The sequence below is a fragment of the Vombatus ursinus genome, unplaced genomic scaffold, assembly GCF_900497805.2.
Source record: "Vombatus ursinus unplaced genomic scaffold, bare-nosed wombat genome assembly UNPS02015406.1, whole genome shotgun sequence".
Taxonomy (NCBI): domain Eukaryota; kingdom Metazoa; phylum Chordata; class Mammalia; order Diprotodontia; family Vombatidae; genus Vombatus; species Vombatus ursinus.
The window spans coordinates 2,646,150-2,660,227 of NW_020955184.1; the positions used below are offsets into that span (position 1 = coordinate 2,646,150).

At 36.0% G+C, this 14,078-nt stretch overlaps 1 protein-coding gene across 2 annotated transcripts in view; it reads left to right on the forward strand.

Moving 5' to 3' along the window:
* The window catches only part of MBIP (MAP3K12 binding inhibitory protein 1), a 30,230-nt gene extending 19,570 nt beyond the window's left edge, over positions 1 to 10,660 (forward strand). Inside the window, exons 8-9 of one of the 2 annotated variants that reach the window (XM_027847452.1) lie at positions 8,523 to 8,561; positions 10,060 to 10,660. In XM_027847452.1, the coding sequence (XP_027703253.1) occupies positions 8,523 to 8,561; positions 10,060 to 10,164 (144 nt within the window). In that variant the 3' untranslated portion in view covers positions 10,165 to 10,660. Of the gene's footprint in view, positions 1 to 8,522; positions 8,562 to 10,056 lie in introns of both variants that reach the window. The other variant, XM_027847451.1, reaches the window with a different exon arrangement.
* Positions 10,661 to 14,078: the final 3,418 nt, after the last annotated feature.

Sequence of the window (14,078 nt, forward strand, 5' to 3'; positions counted from 1 at the left end):
CATTTTTTGGATTTTGTTTGATTGATTCTTGTTGTCTCATGGAGTCATTAGCTTTCACTTGCCCAATTCTAATTTTTGAAGAAGTATTTTCTTAATTTAGCTTTTATACCTCCTTTTCTTTCCGTTTGGCCAGGTCCTCTTTTTAAGGAGTTGTTTTCTTTGACGAATTTTTGTACATCTTTTCCAGTTTTTGTTGACTGTTGATTGTTTTTTTCATAATTCTCTTGCATAACTCCCTTTTCCCAGTTTTTCTTCTATCTATCTCATTTGATTTTTAAAATCCGTTTTGAGCTCTTCCAGGAGGACTTTTTGAGCCCAATTCATATTGCTCTTTGAGGCTTTATATGTAGGCATTTTGACATTGTTATCCTCTTCTGAGTTTGTATTTTAATCTTCCCTGTCATCATTGTTGCTTTCAGGTCAGGGCTTTAGTTTTGTTTTGATTTTTTGTCATTTTCTAGCAAATTTTGTGACTTTTAAAGTTGAGCTCTGCTCCTGGGGCACAGGGGCGCAGGAGGCATTGTCCCACACTTCCTGCTCTGGGGCAGGAGCCTGGTCACTTGCCTTCTGCCCCAGGGCCTCCGTGGCTTGTTGCACAAGGGGCTCTAGGGCCAGTGGCTTGCCTCCTGTACTGGGGTCATTTGGCTTAGTTCCAGGCCTGCCAGACTTGTCTACCAGCCTGCTATGCCAGGCTAGATGTCTCACAGCTGGCCCACTGTGCTGCTGGCCTGCTGAGCTGGGACTACTGAGGTCTCGGTTGCTGGTTTGTGCTGTGGCTCAGGGGCTCACCGCCTGCACTGGGCTGCATTCCCCTTTAACCCAAATGAGACACAGCTTTCCTACAGTCCTTCTAAGTTATCTGGGGCTGGAAAATTGTTTCATCCTGTGCATTTTGTGAGTTCTGTTGCTCCAGAATTTGTTTTGAGGCTTGATTTAAAGCTGTTTCAAGGGAAAGTGGGGAGAGCTCAAACAGCTTCCAGCGTTTTCTCCACCATGTTGGCTCCACCTCTTCCAAGTCTACTTTAAAAGAAGTTTGCCATGGCATCCATCTAAGCAAAATCATCCCAAGGGTATTTACAGATGAAAGTGAGAGAACAACAAACTGAGAAAAAAAGAAAAATATTTTTTAAATTATTACAATAAACATCTGTCTATGAATCACAGTGGAATCACTACACTTAGACCCTAGCTTCATGGTCCCATGTGTGCTTATAGGAGTGATAGAAATGGCACTAAAGAGAGCATAGGTGGAAAAGGCAGCCCAATTGGACCAAGTATATATACAAAAGAAAAGATCCATATCAAAGACAACATAATTTTGAGGTTATTGAGATAATAGAGATATGATATATCCATATAAGATAAATATATCTATATAAGGTATATGTATATGTATGTATGTATGCATGTATACATACAGATATACACACACACAGTGTCTAAAGGAGAAGCCGCTAATAAAGGTATGGAAGAAATCAAAGATTTTATTAATACCTAGAAAGGTAATGAAGAGAAATAATTTCCAACCTACACACCTACTCTCAAGTAAAATCTCTATGAGAGTTATGTGTACAAGAATCAAGGGCATCCTTCATGATGATATTATTAGGGAATAGTATTCAACCATGAATTAAATATTTACCATTTCACAAATAACTGAAAGACATAGAGAATATTTGACCCCATTGGGCTTATTTTTGTTAGTTATGAAAAAACATTCAGTTGAGTAGAGCAAAATGTTACCTTATATGGCCTCTTTTACAATATTGAGTAGATGGTCACATGGTGAGGGTGAGAGGTGACAAGTAACAAGTCACAGGGATTCACAGGTGCCCTCACAATGTGAGGAAAGCCTCCAGTATTTTAGGTGGCTTCTCTGTGGTAAGCTTGCAGGAAGACGTAGTCAAGCATTGCAAAGAATTAGCAGGCATGGATGAGTTGCATTCTGCATTGCAGGAGGGAATTTCTAAATAGATGAAATCTCAGATATACTTGAGTATTAATGAGATCCAAAGGAAGGTAACCAGGATGGGAACTCAGGTGGGAACTGGAGAGTATGCTATATATTACTATATGATATATTCTGTATACAGTTGAAGACACTGGGTGTGTTTAATTTAGAGGAGCAAATATTTAGGACATAGTAGCTGTCAAGTGTTTAAAGGGCTGCCATGTGGAACAGTAACTAGACTTGCTTTCCTTTGTTCCAGAGGGCAGGAGTCATAACTGTAGGTAGAAGTTACAGAAAAGCAGATTTTGTATAGTCCAGGAGAAAAAGTACTGGACTTCATCAGTCTTCCAGTTTCAATCATTTGTTAAGCCTTTTTGATAATACCTATGAATTATCTTCTTGAAATATATAGGTTCCTTCCTCTCCAGTCTCACTGTCACTACATTAGCTTCCACAGTGCTCTACAAGCTCCTGACAGGCTAGACTTCTGCTGCCCAAACAGGTCATGTGTTTGCCACTATACCTTTTTCTTATTTTTTTTTACACTTGAAATGTCCTTTTCTTTCTTTGTTTTTTTGCTTTGTTTTTTTTTTTAAGGCAATTGGGGTTAAATGACTTGTCCAAGGTCACACAACTAGTAAGTGTCAAATGTTTGGTCTGAGGCTGGATTTGAACTCAGGTCCTCCTGACCTCAGGGCCAGGGCTGTATCCACTGCACCACCTAGCTGCCCCAAAATATCCTTTTCTAATCATTCCTTCTGCCTTCCTCCATGCTTCTCCCCTTTCTTGGATTGTCCTTTAAGGCCCAATTCAAAATATCATCTCCTCCATGGTACTTTTCCTGATCCCTCTTAGCTGAAAGCAATCCTCTTTGTTCTCTTAGCATATTACTTGTACCTCTCATAACATTTATCACCACTGCTCAGGATGGTTGGAACAATAACAGGTTCATTTAGTCTCTTCTTCTTAGTCATCCTAAGAAAAATTTTAGGAATAGAGTTGATACCCAAGATGAATAGGGACATAGAAAGAGAAAATCTGGCTTTCCTTGATGAGTTTCAGGTCATCTACCTCACATGCATCCTTGGATACTGAAAGACCAGGCAAGGGTGTTTTATTGAACTTCTCTCATTTATCTTTGAATGACAAGACTAAAGAGGAAAAATGTCCCAATTCCTAAAAAAGGTAGGAATCTGCAGACAACAGGGTAGTGTGTTTGCCTTTGGTTTCCTGTGAACATTCAAGAATGTACCATAAGGATGATTAGTAAATATCTGGAAAAGGAAGCGATGATTTTAACATAGCTTCTTCAAGAATATTATGCTAATTCCTTTCCTTTTCTTTCTCTCTCTCTTTTGAAAGAGGCACGTACATAAATAAGCATAAACAATACAAAAGTGATTTTGAGGGGATATACTAGAAACTAGGAGGATCAGGAAAGTTCTTCTATGGGAAGTGGGGTTTGAACTGAGCTTTGAAGATTCTAGATATTCTAAGATGTGAAGGTGTCAAGGGAGGGGCATGAAAAGGCATGGAAAATAAGTCTGTATAAAGCCCAGAAATTGTGTTATGTGTTGGAGCCAGATGGTGAAGGGTTTTTGACAGGTAAACAGGAGCTTATATTTGATCCTAGGGGCAATAGGGAGCCATTGGAGTTTTGAGTAGTGAAGTGAAATTACACTTCAGGAAAATCACTTTGATAGATATGTACATGATGAATTGGAGAAGGTTTAAGGCTTAGATGAATTGGAGAAGCTTAAGGTAAGGAGATAAGTTATTAGATTGTTACAATAGTCCAGGCAAAAGGTGATAAGGACTTCAGCTAGTGTAATAGCTGTATGAGTAAAGAGAAGGGGACAGATAAGAGATATTATGAAGTTAGAAATAGCAAGATTTGGCATCTGATTGGGTGTATAGGGTGAAGGGGGAGGACTCAGGAATAGTGTTGAAGTTGCAAACTTAGGTGGCAAGGAAAACGGTGGTGCCCTTGACAGAAATAGGGAAGATCAGAAGGGAGAGGGGAAAGTGAAGGTGAGAAGAGTTTAGTTTGGGATGTGATAGGAGATGCCATCAGATTTGAAGTATCTAGTATGCAGTTGGAGATATAGATATATGAATGGAGGTCAGGAGAGAGACCAGGGCTGGTCATCGGTAAAGAAGTAATGATTAAAGCCGTAGGAGCCACTAAAGTTACCAGGTTTAAAATTTAAAGAGAATAGACAAGGGACAGAGCCTTTGTATATTGTTTCTAGTTCTGGACACCATAGTTTGGGAAGGACATCTATTATCTGGAGAGTCAGATTGGTCTCGGGCATAGAGTTTATACCAAAGCAAAAATCAGTTGAAGGAACTAGAAATGTATATAGCTTGGAGAAGAAAACATTTGGGAGAATGTGACTTAAGTATTTTGAAAGCCTTTCATATAGGAAAAGTAATAGAGAATTTTTTCTGCTTGGTTCCAGAGGGTAGGTAGAAATTGCAATGAGATATATTTAAGTTTAATATAAGGAAAACCTTTTCCAAAAAATTAGTTATCTTGTCATGGAATGAGCTGCCTTGCAAGGGATTCTACCTTCAGTGGAGGTCTTCAAGGAAAGACAAAATGACTACTTGTTGAATATGTTGTAGGGGGGTTCTTGTTCAGTTATAGGTTGGTCTCTGTGTCCTCTGAGATCCAATTCTGAGATTATGTGATTCTGTATAAAGGAAGTGGACCAGTCATGAAGCAACGATGAGGCATAAAGAATTTTTAAAAGGGCCTGATTTCTTCAGAATGGTGATTAGACTCTTTAAAAGTGTTGGGGAAGGGCATAGACAAGAATTTACATCAGAGTAAGACATATATAAATTGAGATTTACATAATTGGAGGCAGTATCTATGCCAATTAGATTATGAATCCATTGCAGTAATAGGACAGAAGTGGGAAACAAATATTCTCCTCTGCCACTTCTGTAAATGAATTAACAATTTGGTTTGCAGTATTGTCAGAGGTATTATCCTAGATATTAAATCATACTAAAACTGCATGCTAGAGCATAATTTCCTTCAAAGAAATAGATCTTATTTGTCCAGTTTGCCTTCTGTGGGCTGGACCAATTTCTAGGAATTCTACCTAGCAAAGTAGTCAGACTACTTTGAATATTGAAAGTTAGTCAATTTTGAAGACTGCCTTTCATGGATTTGGTTGTTATCTCTGTGCAGATGACTCCATAAATAAATACATAAATAATTTGTGTGTGTGTGTGTTTGTGTGTGTGTATACACATATGTATGTGTGTGTGTATATATGTATATATACATACTGAGAAGTCTTATTGCTTCTGTTCTCTCCAGTATATTCTCCCTAAGTCTGCTGAATTATAGGTCTGACCATGTCACTGCCCTTCTTAGAAATCTTTATTTGCTTTTGGTATAAAATTCCTAAGCCTGGCACTTTAAATTTTTTGAAAATAAGTCTCCCATCTACGTTTTTAGATGTAATTCATGTTATTCTCCTCATGCACTTTACGTTCCAGACAAATTGGCTTTAACTTTGACTTGAATTAACATTCCATCTACTATCTTCGTGGCTTTGTGCAGGCTGTTCCCTATACCTGGAGTGAACTGCCTCCTCTCCCTTACCTTTTAAAATCCCTAACTTCCTTCAGACCTCAGCTCAGGTATCACCTACTGAAACTCTTCTTTTCTCCCCCTCCCCTGCCTTCTTCCTGAAATTACCTTGTACTGTGTTTACTCATTTATGTATATGTTATGTCACCCAGTAGAAAGCAAGCTTCTTAAAGACAGCAACTATTTACTTTTTATGTTTGTCTCCCCAGCACCTAATGCTGTGCCTTGCCTACAGGCATGCACTTAATAGATTTTTGTTAGAATTAAATCAGATTTGGGGGAGGAAGGCTGTGGGTTCTGAAAACCCACTTTTTTTGGGAATGGGTTCAAGAGGGAACTATATATATATATATATATATATATATGTATGTATGAATATAAAAGTCTTCTCAATTCAGAAGGAAATAAAATGCCAAAGAGATAGCGAGCAGGAGGGAGAGGATAAGGGAGGGATCTCCAGAAGGGAGGGTAAGGGAATAGGTAAAAGTGGGGGGAGTGGAGTATAGAAGGATGTTTAGATTAATGGGAATGGGAGGATGGGATCCTTGGTGAGGGATGGGGTAGGTTAAGTAATAGGAGGGCAAGGTAGGAGGTATAAGTAAAATAGAGGAGTTAGGAGGGATAGGAAATAAGAAATATGCACAAATATAAAAATAAAGATCAGAAGTAGAATTTGTTAGGGAAAGTATATGTCTTTATATGTATGTATGTATATATGTATGTATGTGTATATATGCATATGTGTATGTATATATCAATATATAAATATATCTGTGCTTAATTGTAGCCTTGGGAGGGGGAGAACAAAGTAACAAGTGCACAGCAGAGAACAAAGGAAAACTTACAAGGAAGCAAAGGTGGACAGCTCTCAACACCACATGTAGTATTTATTATATAGGCTTTCTTGAAATGGAAATTTATTGCTATATATTTTGAACTCTCTTGCGTTCTGCTGTGCATGACATGCTTTTTAAAAAATATTTAAGTTTGTTTCTTTTTATTTTCTTATTGTATAAATTTATTAATAAATTTTTGTAATTAAATCAAATTTAATTTTTGTTAGTAACAGAGTGTTGATTAGGCCATTATACATAAAAGGTTATGTGCCTTGTTTAAAAAAGTTAATCTGGGGGCAGCTAGGTAGTACAGTGGATAGAACACCGGCCCTGGAGTCAGGAGGACTTGAGTTCAAATGCAGCCTCAGACACATGACACTTAGTAACTGTGTGACCGTGGGCAAGTCACTTAACCCCAATTGCCTCCCCCCCAAAAAAAAGGGAAAAAAAGGTTAATCTGGATTTTGATTTCTACGATACGTGAAATTTTAGCTAAAGGATTTTTAACTTTCTTAAAGTACAATTTATACAACAGATTTCAAAAAGTGGACAGTCAAATGGGAGAACAGTAATTCATTTTCACCAAGCATATAAAAATCTGATTTGGGGGATGTGTGAGACTGAATATGAACAAGTAAAATCTTAAAACACTTGCCTTGCCTGTCTTTGGAAATGTCATCTCAGGGAGAAGTTGGCAAATGGTGTAGCATGATTTCCTGAAAACTCCTCTTGTATCTCTCACCCTGGCACTATGTAGATTACTTCTCTGATCTTTCTTCCTACCTATCTACTAACGCTTTTCTTCCCTCAAATTTTCCAGAGCTCTTTGTCTAATTTCTCCTTTACTCTCTACCTTTTTATGTATGCGTGGGTAAATAGATAAAATCTTTGTTCATTTCATATACCCCCTAAAGAATATAAGCTCTTTGAAGGGAAAGACTGTTGCACTTTTCTGTTTTCTATCCTCAGCATCTAATATAATGTTTGTATATATAATAGATACTTCATAAATAATTGATGAATTTGTCAGTGTTAATCAGATGTTATCCCCACATAATTTTGTCTCTTTTGGTAGAGACCTAAGACTTAGCCCCTCCTCCACTTAGCTACTCCTCCTGCCACTGTGTGTCTGACCATAGGCAAGTCACTTGCCCTGGGGTGGGATGGTTTCATTTGCCTAATTTATACTTAAAGCTAAATCAAGGACCCATTAATACTACCTAACCTTTGCAAAGGTTGGAGGCCAAGCCATATGGTCCTTTGAGTTCTAAATTCCTGTTCTAAACTAGAGATTCTCTATTGTTTTTGTATACAAACAAAAAAAAAAGACTCTTCCAAAGTCCTTTGTCAAAATTTTAAGAGCTTGAATTCTTAATCCAATTAAAAAAAACCTTAATTAATTAATCTTTAATTAAAAGTAAAAATGAGCATCTTCTGCCGTTTTAGCCAAGTCCCTGTTTTTCATCGATCCTAATGCCATTTTCCTTCTTTTTAGTCACTGTTCTAGAAGGAGGAAAAAGAGAAAGAAGCTAGAAAGCTCCTATAGCTGTTATTTTTTTTTTCCTTTTTAGGCAAGTGAGGTTAAGTGACTTGCCCAGGGTCACACAGCTAGTAAGTGTCAAGTGTTTGGTCTGAGGCCAGATTTGAACTCAGTTCCTCCTGACTTCAGGGCCAGTGCTCTATCCACTGCACCACTTTGCTGCCCCTATCCCATAGCTGTTCTACTGAACCCAGTCTCTTAAATGCATCATTAGGAGGGGTTGCCTTAAAAATGTCTAATCTTCCGTTTACAGTATCATCCCTTCTAGGATATCGACCTATTCCATAGTAGCTAGGCTTTTGTGCCTAAGCCTATTCTCATGATACCTGATGCTTTCCTTAGTGCTCTGCATACAACGTGAAATGAGAAATGTTTATTGAATTGGGAAGGTAACATTTCATGCCTATCTTGAGCATTGCTATTAGAAATTTGTCTAGAGATTTATGATAGAATTATACCATCTAGAGACTGTATATTCTACCAGAATACTAGACTATATATTCTACTAGAGCATAATTGGCCACTCATATTTTTAAGAATTAATGACTTTGGGTTTTGGGGTTGTTTTTTCCCATGTTCCATTAGAATTTTTCTGGAAAAAGAAGAAAAGTGCAACCACCACAAGTAAGTTGTTGTCTTAATTTCATTCCAATTTTCTAACATGTAGATTTTGCTTTATGCTATGCACATTATTAAAACTTTCTACTTTAATTGTCTGGTATTAGTAGAGTGAGATCTTATCAATTTGAATTAACCTAAGAGAAAAGCCAAGTAGTGAAATCTGAAGTGTAGTGCTTTTTTAAAAAAATATAGAAAGTTTTTAACATTTCAAACAGCCTAGATTTGTTTGTAACAAAGTACCTAATAAAAATAACTTAATTTGCTTTCACTAATCCTAAGGATTTCTAATTATACAGATCTTAGCATAGTTGTAAGCTTTTAGCACTAAGTACCTTTTAAACTTTAGTAGCTTAAAATTGCACTGACTTGATATAAACTTGAAAATTTTCTTCATATAATTAGTATAAACCAGGCAGTAGGTAGAGCACTGGGCTTAGAGTCAGGAAGACCTGAGCGCAATTCTGGCCTTAGACACTTCCTAGCTGTTTGATCCTGAGCAAGTCACTTAACCTCTGCCTGCCTCAGTTTCCTGTAAAAATGAGAGTAATAATGGTACCTACCTCCCAGAATTGTTCTGAGAATCAAATGAGATAAAATTTGTAAAGCACCTATTCAGTTAAAATAATATATGTGCTAGCTATTATTGTTGTTATTGTTATTATTTAAACTGAATTTTTACATTCTGTTTTCCCATCACTGCACATTCCTTATTTACTTTGCACTTTTTGTTTTTATTTATTATTTTTTAAGCATTGTTGTCCAATGGTGGTAGTACAGTGTAATATGATGGAAATTCAAAAAATAACTGACAAGATTATTTATTTCACTAGAATAGCCTGTAAGGGAACACTGCAAAATAACTAGATTTCAATGTTAATTATCTTCTTGATTACAAAAATGTTTAAATGGCTACTAGAATTTGACTCTTTAAGGTCACATAGAGAAAAGAATTGATGAATTTTAACATTTCATATTTGTTTTTTCTACTCTTTAAATCTAATATTTTTTTTTTGTTCAGTAAAATCAATTTCACATTTGCGGGAGAAAATAGTGGGTGTTTTAAGTATAGTTAGAACTCTATTTAGACATTTAAAGACTTGCCTAGTTTTTTCATCTACAAAATGTGTATAATAATGTTTGTACTGAGAAAAGACTGGCTTATTGGTTTGAGACCCACCCTTGGACTCAGACTGAAAGACCTGAGTTCAAGTCCTGTCTCTCCTATATACTGGTTATGTGACATTGTGTGACAAAGGTTAAGTCACTTAACGTTTTCAGTGTCCTGAGCAATTCTGAAAATTGTAATTGCCAGTCTTCTTTTGGTGGATGACCATTCCCTACTGATAGCAATGAAAATACAGATCTGAACCAAAAAAAAAAAATACTAAAATACTTCTACTACCTAGAGATAATGTAAAGAAAGCATTTTGTAAACCTTAAAGCACTATAGAAATGTGATTTGTTATTGTTCAATAATTTGTATCCTTATTGTTTGCAGCAGAATTATTCATTGGCTGAACTTGATGAAAAAATTAGTGCCCTTAAGCAAGCTCTGCTGAGGAAATCAAATGAAACAGAATCCGTGGTCACTGATCAGCTTCCATAATGAAGTCTCTTCATTGTTGTTATTTTTGTTACACATGTAACTTAAGGAACTGTTTAATTACTGTATTTCTCTTTCCACAGACTTTGCTCCCAAAGTATGTTGTTTAGGTTTTGCTAGAAGTGTGAGTCTACTCCTTTAAATAAGTAAAACCTACCAATCTATTTAAAAACATTTTGTGAATGCTTTAAAAATAGAAGTGTCTGAATTTATTCCCTTCTGTTGTAAAGGAGGTGTTTTTAGCATTGTTTTTTCCAGAAAATTATCAAAAATGAACTGGCAAATTTATGTTTTTATCTGTAATTATTTGTGGACCAAAAAGGATAAACCTCATTTTAAATAGTATGATATTTTAAAAGATTTTATATTTGTAATATTAGTGTTTATTGTTTTTTTTAATAATAAGTACTCTGTTTTTGAATGTCTTTTAAAATACCATTGTTTATGTAAATAAATATAATTGGAATTTTCATGTAGCTTGATTTTGGAGAAATTAAACTTTCTGGGCAACAGTTAAAGTATTATAAATACATATACCACCTTTTCCTAAAGATGATCATATTCTAACAAATATAATCTAACTTCATCTTGTGGTCCAGTGACTCATCTCTTTTTATATTGGTGAAACAGTAATAGTAAGAGATACAGCTGAGTTTGCGTAGGAAACTGTTAACAGAACTAATGGAACTCAAATCTTAGGACCTAGGCCAGTATGTTCACTATCTATTAGATTTTATGAAGTTGAATTTTTTCCATTCTGCGTGGAAAAGACATTAATATAGCTTTTATTTACAATAATTTTAAATATTTGAAAATTTGAGGCAAAAACATAATAATCAGAATTACAGTCTTGAAGTGAAAGGGATTTTAGTCCACACCATGCCTAAACAATATTTTATTCTCTAATATACCAAACATGGACTTTCATTTGAAGATCTCCCACCTAAATATCCTACAAAAATAAAATTTTACATGTACTAGTGTAGTTTTAACGTAGTTTTAGGAGTAGTTTAGCGTAGTTTAGTGTAGTTTTAGGAATATTTTTAATACAAAATATTCCAGAGTCAAAATATATGTGTTATTATTAACTGTTCCCCACACACCTTTTGTATGAGGCCTAATAATGGACCATATGTCTGTTGTCTGAGGACCAGTCTAGCGAAATTCTAGGTAAGTCTTAAGAGAGACATTAAATTGAACTGAACATATTAGGAAAATGAAGTGGAAAGGAATGAGTGAAACTATAATTATATTATAGGCTTCTTTTTTAAGATTGAATTTTGTATTTTTTTAAATTAATTTAACATTTTTCCCCAATTATATGTAAAAACAATTTTTACTTTTTTTTTCAAATTTTGAGTTCCAAATTCTCTTCCTCCTTCCCCACCCCCATTGAAAAGCAAGCAATTTGACATAGGTTATACATGTGCAGCAATGCAGACCACGTTTTCACGTAAGTCATACTATGAAAGCAAACACAAAAAAAAAATAAAAAGTATGCTTCTATTCATATTAAGATTCCCAATCTGTTCTTTCTCTAGAGATGAATAGCATTTTTCATCACAAGTCCTTCAGAATTGTCTTCGATCATTGTATTGCTGAAAATAGCTAAGTTATTCACAGTTGATCATCATACAATATTACTGTTACTGTACACAATGTTTTCCTGGTTCTGCTCATTTCACTTTGCATCAGTTCATGTAAGTCCAGGTTTTTCTGAGAGGATCTTGCTCGTCATTTCTTGTAGTTCAATAATATTCCGTGACAATCATATGCAACAACTTGTTTAGCTATTCCCCAATTGAGGAACATCCCCTCAATTTTCAATTCTTTGCCATCGCTGAAAGAGCTGCTGTACATATTTTTGTACATATAGGTCCTTTTCCTTTTTGTTTTTCATCTCTTTGGGATACAGACATAGTACTATAGGCTTTTAATGCCAAAATGTGTTTCTCTTGAAAAATAGGTTAAGAGGTTAGCCAAAAGAAAAAGACTTAAACTATGTAAACCAGGAAATCTGCCTCTAAAATAACCCATTATTATAATTACAGTATACTCCAAAAGTTCTTACTTGTCCCAGTTTTTTTTATCATTTTAAAAATATGTTTTATATTTTTGTTATTCTGAATTTGACAAGGGATAGGGACTAGATTAAAAATCTTCAGTGAGGGAAAACTCATTAATTTCTGAGCTATTCCATTGTTAGAAAGTTTTCCTTCTCATTGAAATCTGTCTGCAACTTCCACCCATTGCTACAACCTCTCCCTCCTTGCAGCCATGTTGAATGAGTAATCCCTTTCACACTGCGTGTTTCAGATACTTGAAGATAGTAGTCATCTCCCTAACTCTGTTAATTCTTCTCCATTCCCAGTTCTGTGAGTTCAAAATTGTCCAATCTACAATAAATGAAACTGAGCATACCTCCGAGCCAATAGGACTTGATTGAAGGGTCCACAGCCACCTTTAATAAAGTGTACCTCAGATCTTTCTCATAATCTGAGATGCTCCTATTACTTAAAGCCTTCGTTTTATAGTGCTTGATATCCACATGATACAGAAGAGGCAAAGTAAAACACATCATCTCATTGGTTGATAGACTTAAATCTTCACCTTCAAGGAGAATCTTCAGCTCGTGCTTGTGATAAATTAGCTGGTAGAGGATATCCAAATATGGGCAGAGCTGATGGTCTTTCATTGGAGGGCCATAGGGATGTTGGGCATAGGTTGGAGAATAAATAGATTGACAGGCAGCTCTTGCAGACAGGGTCACTCACTGGTCAAGTACTCATAGGACCTGTTGGCCAAGTGCCATGGAGCCATTTCTCTAGCAAAGGGATAACATGGTTGGAGATATAATTAAGAAATAGCTGGGGGACTTTCTATGCCATTGAGTCACACACAAACATACACCTCCCCACCCCCACTACCCACCGCCAAGCCATTGGGCTTGCTCATTTACTCATCAGGCATTGCTTAACCAAGTGGATTCACTCTGTTGACTATATATTAGGAGACAAGTACACAAGTAATAATCACTGCCCCTATGGAATCATGCTCAACTGAATAATACTATTTGGAAATAAACCAGAGGTCTAAATAAAATAGGGGTCTAAATCATTTCCCACATTTCCCCCTTGATCCAAAAACAGACTTGCCTTCTTATGAATCATCACAATCTAGATGCATACAAGGCAGTCCTCTATGGGCGAAACAAAATCAGAGGGGATAGTCCCCTACCAAGGTGCAAGGATAACAAAAATCCATTGGTGTAAGTCTTCTAGTAATACAACATAGTAACCCACTCTCCATGTCCAGGTAACCAGTCTTGGGTTCAGATGTCTCACCTCGTACAGCTGGCTGGTTTCCTAAACACCTCCCAATGCAGTCTGCTGGAGGCATCTCAGAAATCAAACAGCCCCTTTGGAGATTTTCTCCTCTTAGTTATGTTGGAATGAGTAGGACTTCAAAACAGCTTCTAGTGGATTTGCTTCTCTGGTTCAGGTCACTTGCAGAGATCTCCTTTTCTCTTAAAACAACTTGCAAAATAGTTCTTATTCAAGTTTCCTGTGATAATAACCAGGTCATATAGTGAGAACTAGGGGTCAAACCTTATAACTCTAATAAGAACATCACTAGACCAGAGATTTTACATTTTAGGTTACCAAATTCAAATAACAACTGAAAAACTGGAAAATCCTGAACCCAATTTTTAACATATGTAATTGTCTACTCTTATTATTATTTCTTAAAACAAATTTTCAGCCACTCATTGCCCCCTTAGGATGACGAAATTCTACTAAGGGACTAATAACAAAAATGAAATATTTTTACAGTTGTCAAATTGTAGCAAAAGGTTCTGGGATGAGATTAGATTGAGTGATCAATTTCAAAAGTCCATATCAAATAAGTTGTTTATC